At 33.1% G+C, this 25,937-nt stretch overlaps 4 protein-coding genes across 4 annotated transcripts; 3 read left to right on the forward strand and 1 right to left on the reverse strand.

The window, feature by feature from the left end:
- The first annotated feature begins 8,598 nt into the window (after positions 1–8,598).
- LOC140834643 (putative glucuronosyltransferase PGSIP8) lies at positions 8,599–12,776 on the forward strand. The gene is made up of 5 exons (XM_073199674.1): positions 8,599–9,169; positions 10,741–10,999; positions 11,218–11,419; positions 11,516–11,663; positions 11,947–12,776. The coding sequence occupies exons 1-5, from the start codon at positions 8,904–8,906 to the stop codon at positions 12,485–12,487; spliced, it is 1,416 nt and encodes a 471-aa protein (XP_073055775.1). The 5' UTR covers positions 8,599–8,903; the 3' UTR covers positions 12,488–12,776.
- Positions 12,777–13,228: 452 nt separating this feature from the next.
- LOC140834644 (peroxisome biogenesis protein 19-2-like) lies at positions 13,229–16,258 on the reverse strand. Its single transcript, XM_073199676.1, has 5 exons — positions 16,103–16,258; positions 15,953–16,001; positions 15,525–15,825; positions 13,838–14,154; positions 13,229–13,465 (listed from the first exon to the last, which is right to left on the reverse strand). The coding sequence occupies exons 1-5, from the start codon at positions 16,140–16,142 to the stop codon at positions 13,423–13,425; spliced, it is 750 nt and encodes a 249-aa protein (XP_073055777.1). The 5' UTR covers positions 16,143–16,258; the 3' UTR covers positions 13,229–13,422.
- Positions 16,259–17,622: 1,364 nt separating this feature from the next.
- On the forward strand, positions 17,623–21,032 carry LOC140835504 (DEAD-box ATP-dependent RNA helicase 27-like). The gene is made up of 5 exons (XM_073200996.1): positions 17,623–17,705; positions 17,781–18,124; positions 18,721–18,905; positions 19,109–19,420; positions 20,595–21,032. Exons 1-5 carry the CDS (start codon positions 17,623–17,625, stop codon positions 20,832–20,834), a joined length of 1,164 nt encoding a protein of 387 aa, XP_073057097.1. The 3' UTR covers positions 20,835–21,032.
- Positions 21,033–23,273: 2,241 nt separating this feature from the next.
- On the forward strand, positions 23,274–25,870 carry LOC140835505 (DEAD-box ATP-dependent RNA helicase 51-like). Its single transcript, XM_073200997.1, is given in 10 exon segments — positions 23,274–23,285; positions 23,330–23,398; positions 23,507–23,571; positions 23,824–23,944; positions 24,378–24,401; positions 24,496–24,600; positions 24,785–24,815; positions 24,818–24,852; positions 24,962–25,078; positions 25,675–25,870. Coding segments are annotated over 10 exon segments (678 nt in total). The 3' UTR covers positions 25,774–25,870.
- The last annotated feature ends 67 nt before the right edge of the window (positions 25,871–25,937 follow it).

Here is a 25,937-nt window from a genome sequence, read left to right on the forward strand (position 1 = left end):
ATAATCGAATTGGTTGATCAAAGTAACCAATGCGTATTAGATTTTACATATATATAATATATGCATTTCGTCTCATATTTTGCGACGGGTTTTCCGGTTCCTAATCTCCGTTTTTCGTGTGGTGATGCATATACACTATATATTTCAAAGCATTCAAATTATCTCATATTAGCTTGTCTTTATGCATATATGTATATACTCTTCACAAAGAGTTCTCTCCCATTTTTTTAAAAGCTGTTATCTTTATTTTTCGGCAGGGTAGGGTACAATGGCTTACGTGACAACATAACCACATTCTAGGGCGAGATTTGTAGTATTCTAATATTCGAACTTTCGACGTTCGTCATTATTTTCGATGAAGTTCAAGTCCTCATGCGCTTTCGCCTTAGCCATGTGCAAGTTCGTTTGTTCTGAATATATATATATATATATATATATATATATATATATATATATATATATATATATATATATGTAGAAGAGTTTCGTAATGTTCAGGAGATAATGTGGCTCAAATTTCTTGGCATCTAGGTTTCTTGTTGAGTAGATAAAATCACTCTTTAGTAATTAATAGCTAGCTAGCTAGTGTTTTGCATGTCTTGATGTATTCATTATCTAACGAATTTTTTTATATTTTTTATTTTGTCTTCTATTTATTTCCTTTGCGCTTGTACGTTCGCTTGGATAGCTGGGTTCTGGTTTTATACCCTTAAAATCATATCAAGATTTCCATCAATATTAAAGGAGAAAGGAACCAACCAATTAGTAGCAATATAATGTTCGAGTTAGTGGAGTAGATGAACAATTGATTCATGGTCATGAGTTTGATTTTCCAACCTACGTACATTTTCTCGGGTGAACTTGTTACACATGGTTTGCCTAGTGCAATTTACCTAGCTATCGTGGTTTGCTTGATATCACGTTAGCCTGAAGATTTATTCAGTACACATTCAAATATAGCGGTTGCGGATCTCATAATATAAAAAAAAAAAAAAGTAAACAACCAAGTATTATTATTAGTTTATATTTTTTGGGCAAAATAAGCAAGTATTATTTATGCAACGACACGTGAAATTTTTAACATATTTTTACTAGATACTAGTACACCGATGTACGCGTTGCATGTTTGTATAATATTTTTTATTATTCATTTGATTTATATTTAAATGAGGATCAAAATATAATTATAAGAAATAGTGAGAGACTACAGTACTGTAAATTTTATATATTAATTAAAAAAATAAAAAAATGACATCAATGAGAATTGAACATATAACCTAAACCCCAAGAAACAATAACAATATTTGCTGAACTACGTATAATTTACATTAAAATTTTAACATTTTATTAATATATATAATTATTAAAATAGACCATGACATCAAAATTAGTTATTCTAAGTGTCTCATACTTAGTAAAATAGTACAAAAGTATAATATTGGAACTCATCTACGTGGATGAAATACAAATGGAACGACCGAAGACCGATGTAGCCGGTCGTAAACTTCATTATTTAATTTGAGTTATCAAGGAATTTAATTCCAGGTCAAATATTTGAGAGGACCAAATAAAGTTGTAGAGTACTGATTGATTGTACTGCCCGGAGACTTTTCGTGTATAATTATTATATAATTATATTATATCACATGAGTTAATTAGTCAGTCATACAAGCTCAGAGGTTAAAAAAAACTAATTGGTACTTCTTTGATTTCATATATGGGAACTAGAGAAGATCAAAATAGCAAATTTTCAATTACTATATTTTCCATGGAGTTTTTCCATTATTTTTCATGCATTAGTTTTTTTTTTTTTTTTTTTTGTATTTTATGATTTGGTTAATAAATTGGGAGGAAAAAGGTAAAATTGTAATTTTTGTCATATATATTTGTTTCTTTATTAATTTTGGTTCCTTGTATTATTTAGTTTCACTCTTAGTCTTTTATTTTTCAGTTTTTGGTAATTTTAGTACTTTTCATATTAAACAATGTGTGACACTACACACATCAACGTCATGTCGGAGCCACATAAGTGTTCACACAAATAACACATCAGAAAAACAATTGAATTTGTTAAAATAACAAATACAACATATCAAATTTGAAATCTGACAACATTGACTATAGTATTGAAAAGAACTAATATTGTAGTTTCCATAAAATATTGTTAATATGATTAATTAATTTAAGCGGTTCTGGTCCATACCGAGTCTAATAACTATTTTTATGATCAAACAAATCAAAACCGGTCGGATTGGTCATGTACCTGTGAACCTATCAAATACCAGTTCGATCGGTGCAAATTTAAAAAAAAAATGATTATTTTTTTACATTCCTTCAAAAAAAATATTATTTATTATATTTTAAATTTAAATTTTAGTCATATATATGATTAGTTCGATTTTGAACTTTATTAAAAATATTATTTTAATAGTATTAGAACTTATTTTTTGTCTAATATTATTTGATTATATGTATATCATTTAGATTTCAAATTTCATAAATATATATATTTATTATTATTTATACACATTTAAAATATATTATATTATTATTTTATATGATATAACAAATTTTCGATCCGATTAAATCCATCTGATTGATTGAACCATTTTAATTATATAAATTCATCAATATGGTTTTGAATACATTGTTATGGATAATAATAGAATTTGATGCGAGGTCCTTGCCTCTTCCAATCTAATTTACTTCATCCTGTACAAAGGTCATCTATGGCATTGAAAATCCAAGTTTAGGGGGGGAAGGCAAGCCGCAGGCATGCCATGTAGTGTAATGGGGCGTTTGATATATGTAGAATATACAATGGCTAGCCACATTTTTCATTTAAAAAAAAAAATAGGTATTTTGTGAGATGGTTTCACAAATATTTATCTGTGATAGGGTCAACCCTACCGATATTCACAATAAAAAATAATACTTTTAACATAAAAAATAATATTTTTTCATGGATGACTCAAATAAGATATATGTCTCACAAAATACGACTCGTGAGACCGTTTCACACAAATTTTAGTAAAAAAAAAAACTTTAAACAACTAACAGAAATAATTTTTATACACATTTTTGAAAAAAACAAAAAAAAATACGCATCTCCGATGTTTAATCAAAAACTCCATCCAGTTTGAGAGGCATCAAATGCAACCCGAGACAGATTCCTCACATTCTGGTCTACTTGTCGAAAATTGTAAAATTATTACTTCGGAAGTAACATCTAGTACTTTTGTTTTGTTTTTTTTTTTTTTTAACGATAGGTAAATAAAGTTGTTCATAGTTTTCTAAGGTTTATTTTTATGTCTCCTAATTTGGTTTAGTATATTATTGTATATACCTCATGGTTATTTAAAAAAATGCAACCTGATTTAATTCTGGAAGAAATGTACTCTATATTTTACAGATTGTGTTTAACTGGAAAACAGTGGTGACCGTTTAAATTTAAAATTAATTCATATCGTTCAATGCATATTAATTTATTGCTTCCTGTTAAATTATTTAATTATTAATGGATTAATCAATATTTTTTAAATTCAAAAAGAAAATTCGCATACTACCACTTGTAAGCTTAAATAAATAAATAAAAACTCCAAATGATTACATGGATAACAATTTCAAAAATAGTTTTTAATAAAAACTTCCATTCTAGACTAAAAAAAATATTTCTATAACCGAAAATTAGAACTACACAGTATAATTTTTTCAGTAAAAAAAAAAAAAAAACCATATTTATTATTTAAGTTAGTTGGCAAACCTTCCCCAAACAATTTCGCAGATTTATATATATGAGACGAGTCGACTCGATATATATCTAAAAATTTTTTGTATTAAAATTAAAATTTCTTTCGGGTCAGATCAAATAACATATATATCTCATAAAATTAACTTGTGAGACAGCTTCATAATGTTTTTTTATTTTTTGTAGTTATTTAAATCACTCCGCAATTCAAATATTGTAAAATCTACTATACGTGATCGATCACGTCCCAAAGATGGGCGTGGGTGGGCAAACAAATATATTTGCATAGACATTGTTGTATTCGATAATCAAGAATGGACGACTTTGTATTCAAAATTCCTAGAAAACGTCGGTAATTTGTAAGATTAAATTACAAGCAACACATGCTTATAATAATGTCGTTGAAATGTTCTGAAATGGTTATTGTACATACAATTGTAATATTTTATACAACAATTTAAATATTATATATCGACTACTCTTTAGTAAAAACAATTATTGTACTCACAGACAACGTCATACAATAAATTAAACTATTACCGTGGAACATACCATGGTAAGAAAATGTATGGTGGTCGCCCTTGTCCATTAAAACATGGGACGACCATAGAATATAATTAGTAAGAGTAAAGTGTCCATTTATCCATCAATTCTTAAACACTTTGGAGGTCGTGGGGTCGTTTATAAGTTGGTAATCCAATGCGGTATTTCGAGCTTATATAGTTAACGTTTATTATTTGATATTTTTGACTATTTTGGAAAAAAAATTAAATTGTCATGTTTTTTTCTAAACTAATGATATATCTCACTTATCTAGATAATTTACAGGAAAAACTTGTGTGAGATGGTCTCACGAGTCGTATTTTGTGAGAGATATATCTTATTTGAGTCATTGATGAACAAGTATTACTTTTTATGCTAAAAATATTATTTTTTATTGTGAATATCGATAGGGTTGACCGTCTCACATATAAAAATTCGTGAGACCGTCTTACAAAAGATACAATAGACCTACTCATAATTTAACATATCAAGTTTTTATTAGAAAAATAATCGAGTTATCCAAGCTTTCTAAAACTAACATATAATTTTTTTAAAAAGAATTGGGCGGCCCGAGGGACCATACATATGGCTCTGCCACCAGGTAGGCAATCATGGACGTCTGCAATGTGGCCGGCGAGTTGATAATTCTATTAGTTTTTTTTTCAATGTTCAAGAAGTTCACGTGAATATTATAAAAGTATTTAATGTAATATGTTTCTGGAGTTTCGGATATGTGTGTGAGGAGACGATCGGTGTGACATTTCATGAAATATTGTCGTGAACATGTTGCGACCTCCGCGAGATATCTAGCAAAATTGAATCGATTGATTTAATTAAATCCATGAAATCGAGAGCGGCCTTTGTTTTTTTGCAAACCCATCTCAGTTTCATAAATAAGAAAATTATCGCTGCTGTAATCTTTGATGGTATCAAATGTTAGTTTACATTTGAATCCAATAAAATATCATCTTAAATTTATTTTTATTGAACCTTTCAAATTTTTATATGTAAAATATTATAAAAAAATTAATTGAGTTAATGTATAAATAAATTTAAACTCAAATGATTTTGACCGGTCTGAATTTTTTTTCCAGACAAAAGGTATTAATTAATTTTAAATCAACGTCATAATAATAAAATTGCTCTGACTCATCACTGAGCAGTTTTTAACGTCGAACATATTCATCATTGGGATATTATATAAGATATGCTACGAGGTCGATGTTTTATGCCTCCTCTCTTATGTTTTTGTCTACTCGAACATTTCGTCGATCGACTTTTGGTACGAGTCGAGAGACATCTCACTCATATAAATATCGGTAAACATTTCAAATAAGATATATGAATACTAAAACAAACAAATAAAACTACTACTTCGCCTATGCAGTTCGTTGGTTGTCTTTTCAAAGAACCGTGGATATTTTTATATAGTTGAATCCTATGTACTACCGTATATCGTTAACCGAATATATTATCTATTTTATTTTGGGGAAAAAATCTTTAGTGCTTATTATTTACTATTAAATATAACAATGAAGATTTTTAATATATTTTCACTTATAAATATTCTATTTATTTTCGAAAAACTTATTTTATATAGTTATCACTAATTATTTTCAACAAAATTTTTATAATAAATATGACTGACACTTTTAAAATGTCACTTTTTTTTAATATAAAGTTTTCATTTTGAGATCCTTACATTGAAAATCGTAATGATCTTTTCTCAGCTCATGTTAGATTGATTATAAAATGAGATAAAAAATTGAAGTCAGAAATGGGATTCAATTATATTGAATAAATACTATAATCTATTGATTAATTAGGTCAAGGCAAAAACTTGTGTGAGACGGTCTCACGGGTCATATTTGTGAGACGGATCACTTATTTGGATCATCCATGAATAAGTATTACTTTTTATGCTAAGAGTATTACTTTTTATTGTGAATATGGGTAGGGTTGATCCGTCTCACGGATTAAGATCCGTGAGACGGTCTCACATGAGACCTACTCTTAGGTCAATATTATTGGCTTCAAATTTGCATTAATGTAATTTGATATATCAAATAGTAACAATTAATACGAGTACTTAACTTTCTTAATCATTCTCAACCAATTATAATTGGAATTCCCCCACAAATAAGTCCACGCCAGGACAGCACAACCGTACCCAGATATATCACTCCAATGTTTCAAAAAGAAATAGTATTAAAATACTATAAGAAAATAATAAAATCAAATTTCATATATATATATATATATATATATATATATATATATATATATATATATATATATATATATATATATATATGTATATCCCGTTACACCATCCCCTAATGCTTTTTTTTTTTGTTTAAAAAATGATAAAAACTTGTGTGAGACGGTCTCACGGGTCATATTTTGTGAGACATATATCTTATTTAGGTCATCCGTGAAAAAATATTACTTTTTATCCTAAGAGTATTACTTTTTATTGTGAATATCAGTAGATAGGGATGTAAACAATCCAAACCAAACCAACCAGTATCAGGCTTGAGCTTGGTTTGTTTAAGACTGTTTGAGGCTCGAGCTTGATTTGAGCTTCTATTATCGGCCTCGAGCTTAGTTTGTATTGAAATTACTGAGCTCGTTAAAAGCTCGAGCTCGGCTCGTTAAAAGCTCGTTTAGCATGTTAATCAAACCAGGCTCGAGCTTGATTCATTAATAACTCGTTTAACATGTTTAACAAGCCTGGCTTGAGCTCGTCTCGTTTTCGAGTTCGACAAGCATAGAATTGAGCTCGAGTTTGAATTTGAATCGAGCTTGTTAAAAATTAAATATATCTATAAACTAATTTTAAATCAGACATAAAAATGTAAATTCATTCATAAATAACCAAAACGAAACAAATAAGAGCAAAAAAAACATAAATAAGTATATTATTGAACATTTCAAAATCATGTTTGCGAGCCACCTAAACGAGCCGAGCTCGCGAGCCTATTATCAAACATGTTTGCGAGCTCATGAGCCGAATATCCTTAGGCTTGAGCTTGATTTGATTAAATTTTCGAGCTCAAAATCGAGCTTAGGCTTGGTTTGATATGATTAACAAACAAACTCAAACGAACTTTTTATCGAGCCGAGCTTCGAATAGCTCGCAAACCGTTTTGTTCATTTACATCCCTATCAGTAGAGTTGATCCGTCTCACAGATAAAGATTTGTGAGACCGTCTCACAAGAAACCTACTCTGAAAAAATTAAATAAATATTCGTGTAAAAACGAGTCAATCTACTATATCTATCAGATACATATATTGAAATATAATACTTTTAAATTTTGTAATAAAAAATAATAAATTTTTTGAATCGGTTCCAATAGCAAACTTAGAAAATTAATCCGTGAGAAATTCATGGCCGTACCTCCTGTGAGGCGAGAGAGGCCATCGCCTCAGGTCCCGGCCCTCACAGGGGCCCAAAAAAAATCATAAGTCTCATGTTGTTGAGGCCTGCACCTAAATAGTATGTGCAATGGACATTTTAAAAAAAATTGGACATTGATCCATTGAAAACATGATTAAATATGATGATTGTGTTCATTGTGGATTTAATCAAATTATGTAGATCCCAAACAATAAAGTTACATGGTTCATTAATTAAATTTTTAAAAATTTTGTATGTATAAAATGATAATGTTTATCCAATATATTTATTATTTTATCTTGTGTCAACTCATATGTTAAACTTTTATAATTTACTTGTCGATTATTTGACCTCTTTTCTTGAACTTATGTAGTTGGACCCATTTTAAAAAATAAAACACAAAAAATTATGATATTTACCTATTTTACATATCTTTATTTTTATATTTTCTTGAAAAATATTATATTTATTATTTAAAACAAATCATATATTTTTATAATATTGGTTCATTATATTTATCATTTTTTTTTGATAGTTTATATTGATAAATTTCAATTTTGACAACATATCTTACAATTTTTGTCAATTTCAATCTTTTTTCAATATAATTATTCATATGATATTGGATTACGTTAGAGCCATGTTGACGCAAAGAAATAAATATATAACTCATAAATTATATTCGATAAAAAGAAGCAAATCACTCGACAATAAAAATGTAGACTAATGAAAAATTGAATTTGAATTAGAGGAAATTTTTTAATCAAGGACAATTTGGCGTAAAATCATGACCCAATTATTATTAATTTATGATTCCCCAACCATCAGGCCCGGCCCGAAAAGCCTGGCCAGTAGGCAGTAGCCACCCCTCCTTTATATCCTCCGACACACAAATGTATACACAGTGTTCCTTTGTTCAATGTCCACACACTGAACTCCCACACAACGGTGTTCCAAGATTCGACCTTGAAAATATCTCCTCATTTCGCTATCATTTTCAGAGAAAACCAAACCCCATCAATCACCACACCCCAAGCTTCGATTTCACGAGAGTGCATATATATAAACACAATTATATATATGTGCACTTCAAAGGAGGAAATATCTTTGATGATTTGTTTCTATTTATATTTATAATAACGCAAAGATACGAAGGGAGCTGAAATCTCCATCTGGTATGTTTTAAGGGCATCGAAATCGAGAAGGAGAAATGGGTGAAAAGGTCGGTGGAAGAAAAGTGGTTTTGAGTTATTTAATCGGATGGTTGGTCTTGAATCTTGCTGCAGCGTGTGTAGTGTGCGAGAGGAGGGTTCACAAAAACGCGTATGCCACAATTATGTATATGGGTACTCCCAGGGACTACGAGTTCTACGTGGCCACGCGTGTGATGCTCAGATCTCTCGGAGAGCTCGAGGTTGATGCTGATCTTGTCGTCATTGCCTCCATGGATGTGCCCCACCACTGGGTTCAAGCTCTGTAAGTAATTCAACCTGGCTCCTCATATTCTCTCTCATTTTCTGGGTGGTTTGATTATTTTCAAAATTCTTGGTTGTTTTTGAGTGGAAAATGCATTTCTTTTTTTGGACTTTATTACAGATATTGTTTTGAAATGAACAGGACATTTTCATTGGCCCGTGGCAAGTTTCTTTCTTTGTTAGAATATTGACGTTTGGGTGAATTTGCTGTTATTTCCTGTTGCTGGAAATGAATTTAACATCTTGTTATATATTATATATATATCCATCATTGAATAGGCGAGGTTCACCTCATAATTATATTCTTCATCGATCTCTTCTTCCACGACATATTGACTCTATCTACGGACTTGGTAACGGGGCAGGAAAGGGAAAGACTTTCGGTGGGTTTCCTGCCTCCTTCGTTTACTTTTTACGCGAAAACAGAAAACTAAATCGACAAGGTGATTTCAAATTTTTGCAATGGTGCTCAAATTAGATTCTACAGTGCTAGAAATTTTGAACTGAATAATTTGATAAAGAGAAAGATCAATCTTGACTTTTTCGCGGGCTAAATCTTGTTTGTAAGAAAAGAGTTGGTCAACACGTGACCAAATAATCAATAGCATGCCATCCTCGGTTAATAATAGCAATATTATATTCTCAAAATTAGGCCAATGGAGATGATAAAAGGGCACGCCATTATTCTTTTCATAAAATATAATATGTCTATATCTATATATAGTGATTTAATTTGTTGGTGTGATAAATGAATTGACGTGAAAAAGAAGCACATTGATTCGTGATTCTTGATGAATATGTATGCCTTCTTCGCTTTTGCCATAAAATTGGATTATAGATGTATATATTTTTTCTATAAAATATGTATTAATGTGTAGCGGAGTTAGCTAAGAATTCCAACCGGGTTGAGCTACATCAATGGCCTATCGTATTAATGAGTTAGTGGGTCAACTTTCACAAGTGGTCTCTCTGTGTCTTAATTCTTGGTATCTTATTTCAAACTATATTTTTATTTTCTATCTATTGTAAATCAATGTTATATTTTCTGAAAAATAAAACAAGATATTGGAGTATTGCTTGATGTGGGCTTCCAATTGGCGAGTAGGACACATTCTTCGTCTGTCTCTATCTGGTGTCCACCAGCCACTGTGTTGTTTATAAATCTCGAACTGGTCAATCTAATTATTTTAATATATTAGTTATGTTTGATGTCGACTTGGACAATGTTATCTTGTCATCATGGGAAGGAGGCGGCATGATACGATGTTATTTGTCGGGTGGAATTTATATTTGTAGAAAAATATTATCATAGAATCATTACGCCTTCTTGCAAAACTGAGAGTTTTAGTTATTACAGAAAAACTTTCTTAGTTTTTAATTTCGTGGATATGAATAATGTAACAGAACCTCGCATCATACAAGACTTGTATGCGGTGCGACGACTGGTATATGTATGGCATAATCCCGAGTGATATATCAACTGGTCTCGCTAGATTCAAAAACAAAACTTGTTTCTGTTTGCTATGTCCGACTTGTGACGAATAGAACGGTTGTTTCTTTTTCGTGATTTAGGGAACAGGAAGATGGGGCGAATGTGATGAAAGTTAACAATATACTAAATCCATATAGCAGCCAATCTAATTTTGACTGGAGATTTAAGCTGACACTGAACAAGCTTTATGCATGGAATTTAGTCGATTACGAGCGTGTGGTCATGCTTGACGCCGACAACCTCTTCCTCCAAAGAACTGATGAACTTTTCCAATGTGGGCAGTTTTGTGCGGTCTTCATCAATCCATGTATCTTCCACACCGGTCTCTTTGTTTTGCAGGTGCACGATTCGCCCCTAGCATATGTTTCCCTTGAGAACGTATTTTACTTATATTGGATGCTTAAAATACTAAAATGCGTACCGATCAGAGTGGAACCAAGATTTGATTTAGATGGTTTAGAGAAAATTTGTCTATTTTACCATACGTATGTAAGTTAAGATAATCAGGGAAGCAAATAATTGATTTCTCGGTGAGAATTCACGTGTGATTACTGCAGCCATCGGTGACGGTGTTCAATGATATGATTCATGAGTTGGAGAAAGAGAGAAGTAACCCCGATGGTGCAGACCAAGGTTTTATTGGAAGTTACTTCCCTGATTTACTTGATCGGCCAATGTTTAATCCTTCTTCAAATGGAACAAAGCTTGAAGGAACATATAGACTTCCTCTAGGCTACCAAATGGATGCTTCTTATTATTGTAAGCACGTCAAGATCTTTAAATTTTGATGATTTTGCACATTCATGATCATGTTTTCTAGTATCTTAATAATATTATGTCGCTATTTGGCTCTAGATCTTAGGCTCCGGTGGAGTGTACCATGTGGACCTAACAGTGTTGTCACCTTTCCTGGTGCTCCATGGTTGAAACCATGGTATTGGTGGTCGTGGCCAGTTCTACCTCTGGGACTCCAATGGCATAACCAACGGCTTCAAACTTTAGGGTATGGCTTTTCCAAAACCTTGACAAAAACGTACAGTTACATGTACATGACTTCTCAGTGAGAGAATGAGGAGTTTGATATGATGACATAAAAAATCTTTACATCAAGTACCAAACGTGCTCCTTGTGGTTCTATCCTTGGCGTTCTTGCTGACGTTGGTTATTTTCAAATTCTTTATCACATGTGGCTGCATTCCTGATAAAGCGTGCAACTCTTTTGCCAACATGGTCTTGATTAATATGTAACATGATCTCTAATCTGTTGATTTATCGCTTTCCATCAGGTACGGTGCAGAAATGCCTATAGTATTCATGGAAGCTGTATTCTACGTAGGAATAATGGCTGTGGCTCGTGTAGCACGTCCCAATTTATCCAAGTTATGTTATCGTCGAGAAGAAAAGAGCATCTTCTTCATACAAATGGGCTACAAATTGATTGCCGTATGGTCCATTCTTGCTGCATATATTGTCCCTTTCTTCTTAATACCCCACACTATTCACCCCGTTATTGGCTGGAGTCTCTATTTGCTCGGTGCCTTCTCACTTTCTTGCATTGCAACCAACGCTTTTCTTCTACCAATGCTTCCCGTATTAGTGCCATGGATCGAAATCTTGGGAACCCTAATCGTAATGGCTTACCCTTGGTATCCCGATGGTGTTGTGAGGGCACTTTCGGTATTCGCCTACTCGTTTTGCTGCTCACCGATTCTATGGATGTCGTTTTCTAAGATTATGTCGTACCTTCAAATTTCTCTTGAAAGGGAAGCATTCCTGCCTAGACTAGGGGATAACGCGTCACCCTCGGGTTTCAACAAGTTGTACTGAGACTGATGAACTCAATTTCATTCTTTGTGGAATTAAGAGGAGATGGAGATTATGGTCGAGAATGTTCAGGCCCCATTTTGCTGCTTCCTTAGCTAGCTTTATACATCTATCAGCGTTCAAGAAGCAAGTGCTATCCAGTCAATCGTGTTGAGTTGATCAGCATAGAATCGAAATTTTGTGATTGATCGATCAAATTGATTTACATATGATAATCATGTATCGAGAATCAATCTTGCTGTGAACTGACGTATATAAAACTTTTGTATTGATTCGATTTTTCATGGCTCAAGTCGCAACATGCGGAACAGGTCGGAGAGTTTCTCAAGTTACATGAGTGGAAAAACAATGTGATCAAATTACTTGTCTTGCAAAGAAGACTCGTCTGTTATTTAATTGATTGTATTCTGCTAATATATTTCCACTCAATATAACGAAATTACCAGTTACCCAAATCCATTCTGCGGTTTTGACTAGAAAGTACATCCAAAGATAATTTCAACTTCCCACATCCTATTTTGTGCGCAACTTTGGGGTTTTATTATGTGTCCCAATAATTGCAGCGTGACAGGGTATCTTAGCAGCAACCACAACTCCGAGGCGAAGTTAGTGTCAACATGGTTGAGCAACAACATGAATGCGAATGTATTTACATATACAGATCTCAACATTCACCTTCTTTTTAACCAACACAAGACTGCCCCCACTTGTTTTACCAAATAATGAATCAGCTATATTAACAAATTCATGAATCAGAACTTTTGTATTGAATGCTAAATAAAAGGGATTAATAGAGTAGCGTTTGATGTTTTGATAAAACCAAATTACAGAACATTATAACTATGTGCCAACCATCTACTTAGTTGCTTGGCATTCTCTCTCCAAAATGACAATGATAGGACAGCAAGAAAAGCATGAGATTTTCAACATGAAGTACCTCACATAATACAACAATTCTGTTGGGACTCGATCATCTGAGACCTGCGCAAAAATGTGTGAAATTTTTTGATCAGCTATACCCGCATGCGAAAACAGAAAAGAAACCGAAAGATGATATTGAATCATGAGTTTTGTTTTGTTGATCAAAATACCAATTCAATCAGAAGCTAGGGTTGACAACTAACTTTTACTCGTACTATTTTGTCAGTTCCAATGTACCACATTTTCATACAAACTACAGTCTGTAGCCACGACAAACACAGAGATGCATGAATTCTAATGACTTTAGAAAATCCGAAAAGAGTTAAACCACTCTCATTATCACAGGATAGGTTCCATAAGAAACATAGCACCGGCTTGCCGGGAGTCAGAGTAAGTATTATAAACTACACTAACAAGGTCAGATGAACTTACAATTGTCCGAGATTTGATAAATCAAATTCTGGAGCGAGCTCTTGCACTATATCATTAGGTGGTTGACCACATTCTTGCATTTTCTGCATCAGCTCCACAATCTTGTTGAAGTTGTTGGGATCAGACGCATAAACTTGGTTTAGATCTTTTATAAGTTCATACTGGTGGGAATAACATGCATACTCCTCATCAGTTAGTTTAGCTTTATTCTCTTCCAACCATATTGGATAACGTTCTCCAATCTCTTTCATAGGTTCGTGAAGAATTTCCTTGGACAGAAGTTGTTGCATCATCGTCTCCACGATCGAATCCATGTCCTGCAATTGTGAGCCAAATATATGATTTGTCACTTTGATTGGAGCATATACAGAACAGATATACATTGTACTCAAATACAATGGACAAGACACCAATCACCACCCTCACCAACCACCAGATCATGTGCCCGAAGAATTAAACAACGGAGCAAAAACAAAGACATTGGGATGTCGGGAAGGACAATGAAATAATTATATGCAAAAAAAACAGAAAATGCAAAGCATATTTTCAGCATTTTCAAAAACAAATTGCTTAACTGCTTAATCTATCTTGCTTGGTTCGCCCCCGACTCATGGTGCTACCTTGAGTGTGGATTCAAATAGTAATTCTTATTGAACGATTGCCTTTTGATTATTTACTTTATTTGCTCACTTCAAAATAGCAACACTCTTAACTGTCAAGAATGAGATTCCACTCTGGAAGTTGTAGCCTAAGCTCCACCACATCACAACACTAATAATAAGATGAAGTGCAATGATAACATGTTATATAAAGCGTTCTTGCTTGAAGTTACGTGACATTTAGTTTCACATAATATTAAAAACAAAGAGCAAAGTGAACTAAATAGCAGATGTTGATATGTAAATAGCATATCACATTCTCATTTCTAATTCTGACAAGAAGAAACTCTGTCCCTTCTCAACTTGCATGATTAAAAATGGATGGGTCATATTTGCCAAGCATGAACACAAGAAATTATGATTCAAGCACTTCATATGTTAACCAAAAAACAAATTCATAATACAGCATTTTAGGCTAGTAAGTTATTCTGTAATCTTTAATGGGAAGCATATGGTCTCTATCAGACTTTCACTATTTCGATGTTATAATACCTGTGATGGAATCGTAAAAATTTGCAAACCAAAGGTTTGGATATGCTGTCCTTATTTGATCACGAAACAGTCCTACCTCTTTCTAGTTATGATAATACTAAGCAAAACAGCAGATGGAGTTTGTGACTAGTGAAAGGCCAAAAGAAACTCAATTTTCTTGTAGAAATACTAAGAAAGATGATGCTTGAATAAAAATTTAAAAAAAGCACGAGTTAGATTACCTAGATTACTTTTATAAGGAAATAAAGAAATTTGCACCGTCGATACTTTCACTTTCATAGAAAACAAAAAACCAATAATTATCCCTAGAGTACTAGTTTCCAAGAAATTTTCCAGAAGAAACTAACTTAAAGAGCAAACTATTCTCGACACATCAGGAAACCTTCAAGGACCGTGCTAAATTCAAGAACCATGTCAAGTAGAATAAGATTTTAGAACATATAATGCATTTAGCGTACCAAACCATCATCTTAAAACAAGACATGTGAAAACCAAGAATCCCGTGAACTCCAGGATATTTAGTAAAGAGCACCGACCTGAGAACCAGCAAGTTCCTCGAATTGCTTAACCCAATCTTCTAGCATTGCATCACCTCCCAAATTATCAGCATCCATTTCTTGTTTTGGACCAGTCACCGATTCCAATCCTCTGACAGCTTCCCTGGTTTGCTTTCTTAGCTTATCAAGCGCCTCCGTAACATGTGATTCTTGCTTTGATGGCACCTTTTGCTTACCCTTTTTCTTGATCTTCAAATCCGGCAAGCCCAATCCCAATCCTCGAACATTGGCACCGGACAATGAAGATAAACTATCTTTCTTGTTTTCTCCAAGTTTGCCACTACCATAAATCACAACTCCACATGTTAAAAAAAAATATACACGCACGAAATCAATAAATTTAAAACCACAAATACCAGTACACAAAAAAGAAAATGCACCCTTTCAAAGAATTTAAAAAAACCTACCTTTGAGCATAAGAGGTGAGATTAAGGTTCTGGAAATCATCCAAAGCGCCTGCAAAACGTTTGAAAAAACGTCGCTTGTTTGTATTCTGTGGATAGAATAAACACACATGAAACCAAAAAAAATATAAAATGGTTAGTTCTTCTTCTTACTATCCAGAAGCTGGTCTAAATCCTCGGGATGGCCAGCCATGAGTAATCCTTCCCAGAATCCCAACACCTTTTTTCTTTTTGTATCCGAAATTTTAGAGGGCTAAGCTAACCGATCTTTGTGCGGAATGAAATCGACTCGTAAACTAGAGTCAGCTACGTATTAAAAGAGAGAGGCCATTTTAGTAAAATCAAGTCATGATTGACAGTTACATACATCATAACGAGGGTACTATTGTCTTCTCGGTTCACTAGTGTGGTGATTTCTTTAAATTATGGAAATAGCGATGAAATATCTTCATCGAATTAAAAATAAAAATTAAATTTTATAACATTCATTGAATAATGATCAACGTTTTCGTTTAAATAAAATATATTTAATAGATATAAATTTTCACTAATTATTTTTTGTTTTAATTATTATTTTTATAAATTTCGTGTAATGGCCTTAAAAATATTTAAAATAAAATGGAGTATGAATATAATTAATATAATATGGAGTAATAAAATCTAGTGTTATACACATTTATATTATTTCAAAGGTCTATCACCTCGACTCATATAATGATTAAGATAAATGAATAAAGTAAGAGTATTTTTTATTTATAAAAAAATATATCACGACTATAAAAATAATTATTTTAAACTCCTCATGTATTATAGATAATGTAGATTTTTAATGTAAAGTTTTATTTTATATAATAATTTAATAAATATAGCTATTTTAATATTGTTTAGATTTAATAAAACTTTGGATGTTTGTTTGAATTCTTTTTAATATTTTTATTTATTTATTTTTGTTATTTTTTTCATAAAAATAATAAATATGTGGGTGGGAATAAATACTTTGAAGAAACAACATTTGGTATAATGAAACTCCAAAATGGGCCGATTCATTCATAAACCAAATGGGCCGATACAAAACCCGTTTACAAACTAAAATGGGTCAAAAAGTGACCCATATCAGCTAAACCTCAGAAAAAACTTCGCCCTGACAGCCATTGAAGCTAGAAACAAAGCCCTGGCTATTGTAAAGCTCGAGACATCGTTACTGCAGCTGCCTTCAAAGTTTAAACCAAGTTTTCGGGTAACAACATTTGCGAATTTGGAGCAAAATTAACGCGGGAAGTCGAAGAATCGAGCGCCTCTTCGGTGATATAAGGCATTCACGCTTCATAATTTGATTCGAGTCCCGATTTCTAATTTGTTTTCGGATGTAGAATGTTATACTCATTAGGAAATGAAGTATTTGGGCGTTGAAAAATGATCTTTAAAATTTTATACCTGTGTTGATTTTTTGGGTTATGCTTTGAATCTAAGATTTGTCCGTGGATTTTAAGTCGAATTTTAATAAGGATTAAATTCTTAGAGTTCAATTCTGTGTTTCAAAAGCCAACAGTACACTTTGAGCTTACATTTTTAGTTTTTTTTTCAAGTATTGAAAATTAGTAAGTTCAAGTTGAAATTTGTTTACATGATTAATTAAGCATTTGAAAACTCTTATTTGATTTCACTTGCTGAAAATGCATCCTCCCCCCGCAGCGATATCTAGCCTCGAACCTGTGTGTTTCTCTTCTGCGAAGAAGCTCTGCAAACTCTGCAACGAGTAATGGCAGATATCGAAGAAAACACACCTGTAGAAGCCTCTGAAAATAGAGTCATTGATCCCCTAAGCAAAAAGAGAAAAAAGAAAGAGAGACAGAAAGAATACAGGGGCAACTCCACAACCCCACACAGAAGTTGTGGCAGAAGTATCTGCTCAGACAGAACAGGGAGAACAAGAGGCACGTGGTTATAAGAAAAAAAAGGAGAAGAAGGTGAAGAGAAATGAAGAAAAACAGGATGAAGGAGAAAAGGAGGAGGTGGAGAAGGAGGTTGGTTTGGAGGGGCGGTTGAAGAGTGGATCTGGGATTATGTGCACGGAGGCGTTTGTGGACATGACACTCTCAGAACCCGCCATTAATGCTATCAAAGATTTGGGTTTCAAGTATATGACTCAGGTGCAAAATATAATCTTGGGAGCCAGTGAGCTACTCCTTTTACTGATGATTTTATATAATTGTTTGCTATCTCTGGAGACGACAAAATTCTTGTTTCCTAGTTTCCTGGTTCCTAGACTAATAGTAGAGCTTAATTTTGAAGTGAAATTATTTATGGTGCACATTGTTTAGGGTCACGGTCTTGATAAATCAGGAGTGAGCCTGTAGGCAAGATAGACAGTAACCTCTCAAATGCTAACTTACAGGTGAACCATTTCAGGGTTTTAGCAAAGATGCATAGAATTCCTAAATCTTCCTCTTGGTAAACGGTATAAATGATCGGCCGGTTTAGATAGAAATGGTTAGCATGAAATGTAAAGTGGAAAGGCCGATGTAATGGAAAATATTTTGTAGTTGTTTACAAGTATCCCTTGTTAAGCTAAATTATATTCTGGAATTATAGAATTATCCTGAACATTTGGTCTTGAAGTTCCACAAATAATTTAATATTTGGCTTTCCTAAATTGATTGATTGTGGGCGAAATCGATTGTGTTGGTTGAGAGGTTTATGAAACTTTTGGTGTCCCACTTCAGTTTATGATACTGAGGTTTTGTTTTTTATTGTTTTCAAATTAAATGAAGATCCAAGCAAGAGCATCCCTCGACTTTTGGAAGGCAAAGACATTCTAGGACCTGCAAGGTCAGGTTCGGGAAAAACCCTTGCCTTTTTAGTACCAGCTGTTGAATTGTTGCATCATATCCACTTTACACCTCGAAAAGGAACTGGTGCTGTTGTCATTTGTCCAACTAGAGAGTTGGCCATACAGGTATGTATACACACTGTTTTATTTGTTTTTAGTTTTTTGTTTTGATATGTTGCAGTTGAGTATTTACACAGTTAATGCAAGAGATTGTCCAATACTTGTTATGGAGTTCATTCATTTCTTATATGTGAATATATGTATTTTTATAAGAAATTGAGTTTCCCTGTTAAGTTTCCTGGCACAGTTCTATTGATGTTGCTTTGCAGCAGGTTTTCTCGGTTTTCCTGAAACATCTCAATTATAATCAGTTGAAAGGGAATATCTGCATCTCAGAGTTTGTGATGCTTAAATTCTTTATACTAATATATTTGATATTTGGCTCAATAATGCTGACACATGCCGTGGCAAATGACCTTCTGAAGTATCATTCACAGACACTTGGTTTAGTTATTGGTGGTGCAGCGCGAAGAGGGGAAGCCGAGCGTATCATCAAAGGAGTGAATCTTCTTGTGGGAACTCCTGGTCGACTTCTTGACCACCTTCAAAATACTAAAGGTTTTATATCTAAAAACCTAAAGGTACTATTTTCCCTTTAAATAGTTGTTACTTGATTGTTGTTTCTCACATTGTAAGCATAGTCGTCCTATCCATGTTTATCTATTCTTCTATCAGCATAGTTGGAGCACTTTTTAGCCATGCTTGTTAAAGTTTTCAGCACTTGAGATGACACAGAACCCTTGTTGCAGCCTTTTGTTGGTTGCTGGTACCAATTATTGTCATATTTGGTAATGAATAAAATCAAAGATTTTGGCGGAGTAAAGATAGGAAAAAATAAAATATGTTGATATACTTTCTTCCTTCCATCATCCACGTCGATTATGATAGGAGACGTTTCAAATGATAATCAAGCAAGATCTTGGACCTAAAATTGAAAATAATATTGAGCTGTTTCACAGTCAATTAGTAAAAGTCAACTATCAACTGACTCAAATTTTTGTTAGCTTCCAATTTCGGAACTATTTCATAAAATTCCGGCAGTTGCGCTCTCTTCACGAATTTACCGGTCATGCTAACTCTCAAACTTCCAAATATGGAATATTTTAACATTCTTTTACAAGTCAAATGTTTGATCTCCATCAAAATTCAATCACTAAATTCAACTTCTTGAATTTAGCTATCTCAATATGAACAAATAAATCAATACTTGCGTGACTCTCAGGTCCAGGGTTACCGTTTGTTGTGGGTTCACAACTCATATTATCCGAGACAAAATATGTCTTTTATATGGGCTTACCCTTAATGATCCTCATTCTATGTATCGACTCATTGTTAATAAGAACGTTAAAAATCATTTCTGATCGAAATTATCGAATCATGGTAAAAGCTCCTAGTAATATTTTCTGATGATTCCCTAGGTATCACTGATAGTGGCTGCAAAACTGGTAGGTTATGATCAATATACATTACTGTTCATTTATTTCATATATCGCGATCGAATTTGCAACCATTGGTATATCAAAAGTTGCATGTTAATGATGCCATGTATCTTTGAGTGATCACAATGGTATCATATGTGCAACTAGAGAACCAATTTAACCTAAAGCACATATCATACTCTGATAATAGATTTCATGTATTATTAACCCATCAGATCACACAAGTTTTTTATGAAAAGGTTCCAAAAATTTAATACTACGATCCAATTTTTTATTGTTTGTTTTTTATAATATTTTTTTGTTTTCTTTTCCTTAGCATTTATGTGACAATATGATTGAAAATGACCAATCAAATGAGCTCAAATACATACTCAGAAGCCTTTCTTGGAAAATCCGATTGCTTATGATCTCTAGAACTAATGTGCCCGGAGTTGTTGACATGCTGGATTGCATCGGACCGAGTGACGTGCTAGTAATTCGTGCGTATATTGTCCCATGTCAGTCATGGAGGTTGTTAAAGTATTTCCTCGATTTATTTTTATGGATTTTGTGTTAACTTTTTTTTGTTTTAATGATAGAGCATCCATCATTTCTTTGTCCACGAGCAAAAAGATAAACATAAATATGATGTTTTGCTTGATATGTTTCGTGTTTTTATAGCGCAACTCTAACAGTCAGGTTTAACTTTTTATGCCAATGTTTTCAAATTTTTTAATATTTCTATGAGTTTATTGATAAAGATTGTACTGTGTTATGTAAAGTTAGTAGGCTGTGAAAAATGATGCAAAAAAACATTAAATTTAAGAGATGAACGGAAATACACCAGCAGAGGAGCGTCGACGACGAATGGAAGAATCTACGCTTCAAGAAATTCCTTATCACGACGGATGCTTGTGCGTCTGAACTTGTTGATGAAGAGGTTAGTTTAATTCTAATATTAATTCATTAATTTATGAAGTTGGTTCCTAACTTTTGTTAGTCTTTGTAGGTTATTTTGGTGATCAACTATGATATTCTCGTTCATGCTTGACATTACGCTCATCACACCGGGTGGGGCGGGTGTTTTCTAGCCGTGTAATTGTTTTAATTTTTTCTTTGTCTTGTTATCAACTTTTGTTACTTTTATAGTAGTTGTTCAGTGTCCCGAGTCTAACGAACGTGTTTAACGATGATAGATAGGTTCCTGTGATAAATTTTGTTGGTTAAGATGACATGAATATGGTCCAGCAGATTGAGAAGATCTACAAGATCAAGATTGATCAAATGCCACCGAACGACGATGATGCTTAGAAGTTATGCACAAAAATTTATTTGCATTTTGGATACTGTGAGACAAAATATAAATGACTATCAGTTACAATACTCTCAGTTCTGATTGCCTTTAGAAGCACTTGAAATATGATATGAGGACTTTTCGGGAACCCTGCAGTAGATGATGTAGTTTTATTTGATCTATACCTTGTGCATAAGTGTTTCAAAACCGTATGTTTACGTTATGCTATGCATCATATTAATTAGATATTTGTCCACAAAACCATTGAATTTTTGGCAAACACTTGTATGTATATTGTGGGAGTAATTTAATTTGCAAAACAATTGCGTTCCTCCACAAACTAAGCAAGTCATACAAATAGGTTTCACAAAGAATTTAATATCATGTATGTAAACACTATCAAATACTAGAAATGCTTGTTTAGACCATGTATATTAGGTCAAGTATATCAAAAGAGTAGCTTGGCAAAGATTGACCAAAAATCCCGATAAGTCCTCATATCATATTTCAAGTGTTTCTAAAGACAAACATAATTGAGAGTCATTTATATTGTCTCACAGTATCCAAAATGCAGTTAAATTTTCCTGCAAACATTAAATACAAAAATCAGTCCCTTACAGTAGCATCACGGACTTTTGGTGGCATTTGATCGATCTCGATCATGTAGATCTTTTCGATTTGTTGGACCATCTTCATGTCCTCTTCACAGCAAAATTTATCACATTAACCTGTATATCATCGTTAAATGCCTTCGTTAGAATCAGGACATTGAACAACTACTGTAAAAGTAACAAAAGTGGATAACACGACAAAGAAAACGGAAAATAAATTACATGGCTAGAAAAGCGCCTGTGCCACCCATTGCGATGAACGTAATGTTGAGCGTGGACGAAATGATCATAGTTGATCACCAAAATAACCTAAAAAGACTACAAAAGTAAGGAATCAGCTTCATAATGAATGAACTAATACTACTAAAAAAGAAAATCAAACTCACCTTTTCATCAACAAGTTCGAATGCACAAGCATCCGTCGTGATAAGGAATTTCTTGAAGCGTAATTCTTCCATTCGTCGCCAACGCTCTTCTTCTGGTGTATTTTTGTTCATTTCTAAATTTTAAAGTTGTTTTTTTTGTTTTTTTTCCACAGCCTAGTAACCTGCCACATAACACAACACAATCTTGATCAATAAACTCACAGAAATATTAAAACAATTTGAAAACATTGGCGAAAAAAGTTAAACCTGACTATTAGAGTTGCGAAATATAATAACTTTGGGAACCGTAACAGTGCAAAACATATCAAGCGAAACACCATATTTAGACTTTTCTTTTTGCTCGCGGACAAAGAAATGACGGATGACATGTCATCAAGTAAAAATAAAGGTTAACACAAGATCCATAAAAATAAATCAACGAAATACTTCCATAACCTCCATGACTGACATGGGACAATGATTGGCCGGCTCATCACTCAATCCGATGAAATCCAGCATCTCAGCAACTCTGAGCACATCAGTTCTAAAGATCATAAGTAACAAGATTTTCCGAGAAAGGCATCTGAGTATGCCTTTGAGCTCATCTGAGTGGTTATTTTCAATCATATCGTCGCAGCAATTCTATGGAAAAGAATATAAAAAAACAAAAGCAAAGATGAACTTTATCAGTGCATATTGTGATCTGATAAGTTAATAATACATGTAATCTCTGGCCAGAGTATGAAATGTGCTTTAAGGTAATATGGTTCCCTAATTGCACATGTGACACTACTTCTTGCAGGCACTATTGGTGATACCTAGGGAATCATGTGACAATGCTATTAGACGCTTTTACCGTGATTTGATAGGTGTAACATTCTTATGATCAATTCGTTGACTCATAGAATGGAGCTAATTAGGCAGATATTTGACTTTTACTAGTTGACTGTGAAGCGGCTCAATTTATTTTCGATTTTAGGTCCTGGATCTTGCACGATTATCATTTCAAATGTTCCCTGACATCATTGACGTTGTTGATGGAAGGTTATTTTTCTTATCTCTGCTTTGCCAATATCTTTGATTTTTTCCTTTACTAAATATGACAATAATTGGTAAAAGTAACCAATGAAGGACTGCAACAAGGATTCTGTGTCATCCGAAGTACTAAAAGATTTAGTCTTCTTTATTCATTCGTAAAGAGAAATCTGTTAAATAAAATAATGGTTTTTTTCTCATCATGTAACTCTGTCAAATTCTAATCGGAACTTCTTAGATATATTCAGATAGATTGTCTTGACATACACGGCAAGCAAAAGCAGCAGAAGCGAACCTTTACTTTTTTTCTTTTTGCAAAGCCGAGAAGGGATTCTTATTGAGTACAGATGTTGCAGCTCGTGGTCTCGACATCCCTGCATTGGTGTGTCATGTCACTATTCTATACTAACCAACCTACTATTTCTGCCAAACATGGATAAAGGACTGAAGAGAAAATAAGAAGGTGAATGTTGGGAGTCTACATTGAAGAAAAAAATAAAATTGAAAAGGAGAGAGTGGTTGTATTAGTACCAATTCAAATGTGTTCGAGGTTGCTGAAAGAGTTCAAGAATCTCTATCCTTTTTCTTCTTTCGGCAAAGTACCTCTTAGGCTTAGTTATTGTTTGATCGATCGTTTCAGAGCAGAACATATATATAACTTGCAGAAATGTATAAAGTTTAACAAACAAGCAACATTTTCAAGGTTAAAGTGAGGTTTTACTTGATCAAGGTTTCCCCCCCTCTTTTTAGTATGTATTTGATATTGGACTGAAGCTTTTTTTTCTATTTTGTATTGGTACGATTGGATTGTGCAGTATGATCCTCCCGAGGAGCCTAAGGTACTAAACAACTTTCTATTCAAAGTACATTTGCTATATAACCTTGGATCTTCCCTAGATCTCTTAGCTAGTGGTTTTTTGTTTCTACTTTTAGGAGTACACTCACAGGGTTGGTCGAACTGCTAGCGGAGAAGGTGCAAAAGGAAATGCCTCGCTTTTCTTAATTCCAGAGGAGTTACAGTTTCTTCGATATCTTAAGGTTTGAATTACATTTTTTTGTTGGAAATAGTGTAATAAATAAGGAAATAGGTTTGTGACATACTATCTGTTTATGCCAGGTTTATGATGTTGATTGGTTAAAAAACAAAGGAAAGTCTTTTGGAGCTATTTTATTTTGTATTACTATCTTTTTTTGCTGAAAATATGTTCACCAGCTATCGCAGGCAGCAAATGTCCCAGTCAAAGAGTATGAGTTTGTCAGAAGAAGCTAGCAAATATTTAGTCTCACCTGGTAGTTGCTTGTTTGCAAGCCTTCATTTCATTATTCCTAAAATGTCTCATCAAATTTATTTCTGAAGTTAAATGGAATTTAAATAATTGCAAGTATCTAATGGATGCAGGAAAAGTTGATTTCCAACAAAAATAAGTCAGCTAAAGATGCATATAGATCTTACATATTAGCTTACAATTCCCATTCTATGAAGGACATCTTCAATGTTCACCAGCTTGATCTTCAGGTGTGTACTGGGTTTTTGTGCTGGAGCATTTTATCTTGTACAGCTTATATATTTTGTAGGAGTAATTGATAGCATTAGCGTTGGACATTAAAGATTAAATTTTAGTAGAAATCTCGGATCAAGGAATCTGGAAAGTGTCCTTGACAATATAAAGATTGAAATTCTCAAAATAATATGCGTTTGCATTCCTAGAATGCTAAAGAAATGGATTACGGAATAATTCATATAATTCCCATCATGTACAATGATATTGCTTCTGATCCATCGTAGCGTACTAGTATCCTATATAATGCCAACTCTAAACTACAACTGGAAAAGACGAAGAAGAAAGATTGAAACCAGAAATAGTGAACATATTAAGGAATGTTAGCCACCTGATCGTTCTGCGATGAACTTATAATTCGATCAGTGCACTGCAAATTTGAATTGGAGGTCAAATGTGTGGTTAAGTTTCTTGAGGCTCTGCTCAGTTTCAGTGATTGAATAATCCAAGCAATTTAGCACTTCGTATTTGTTTTTCATAACCACTAATATTTATGGGTGATTATGTTAAAGGCTTCACATTCATCTTCTTATATATGATTCTTTTTTTGCAGGCTGTGGCTGCTTCATTTGGTTTTAGTTCTCCTAATACTCGTCGACACTTTAATGGGTTTATTATTAAAGGAACACAATTCTTTTGCTCTATCTGGTGACACATTATTAAAATTAATATATATAGCTAAAACACAATAATCAATGACAACAAAATATTTGATTCATATATTTTTTAACAAAACATTCAATTCATCTCCATTGTTCATGATTTATTATATTTTGTTTATATATAATGTTTGGTACGTTTAATTTTTAATAATTT

The sequence above is a fragment of the Primulina eburnea genome, chromosome 6 (assembly GCF_022965805.1).
Source record: "Primulina eburnea isolate SZY01 chromosome 6, ASM2296580v1, whole genome shotgun sequence".
NCBI lineage: Eukaryota > Viridiplantae > Streptophyta > Magnoliopsida > Lamiales > Gesneriaceae > Primulina > Primulina eburnea.

What these genes read in the sequence shown, in the direction of transcription:
- LOC140834643 (XM_073199674.1), top strand. Translation starts at nt 8,904, where the DNA reads ATGGGTGAAAAGGTCGGTGGAAGAAAAGTGGTTTTGAGTTATTTAATC. An exon ending in CCGGTCTCTTTGTTTTGCAG is followed by an intron (nt 11,000 to 11,217) that starts GTGCACGATTCG and finishes TGATTACTGCAG; the next exon opens with CCATCGGTGACGGTGTTCAA. An exon ending in AATGGATGCTTCTTATTATT is followed by an intron (nt 11,420 to 11,515) that starts GTAAGCACGTCA and finishes ATTTGGCTCTAG; the next exon opens with ATCTTAGGCTCCGGTGGAGT.
- LOC140834644 (XM_073199676.1), bottom strand. Translation starts at nt 16,142, where the DNA reads ATGGCTGGCCATCCCGAGGATTTAGACCAGCTTCTGGATA. An exon ending in AGGAACTTGCTGGTTCTCAG is followed by an intron (nt 14,155 to 15,524) that starts GTCGGTGCTCTT and finishes TCACAATTGCAG; the next exon opens with GACATGGATTCGATCGTGGA. An exon ending in TTATCAAATCTCGGACAATT is followed by an intron (nt 13,466 to 13,837) that starts GTAAGTTCATCT and finishes ATTTTTGCGCAG; the next exon opens with GTCTCAGATGATCGAGTCCC.
- LOC140835504 (XM_073200996.1), top strand. Translation starts at nt 17,623, where the DNA reads ATGCATCCTCCCCCCGCAGCGATATCTAGCCTCGAACCTGTGTGTTTC. An exon ending in CTCTGCAAACTCTGCAACGA is followed by an intron (nt 17,706 to 17,780) that starts GTAATGGCAGAT and finishes CTAAGCAAAAAG; the next exon opens with AGAAAAAAGAAAGAGAGACA. An exon ending in CTAGAGAGTTGGCCATACAG is followed by an intron (nt 18,906 to 19,108) that starts GTATGTATACAC and finishes GTTGCTTTGCAG; the next exon opens with CAGGTTTTCTCGGTTTTCCT.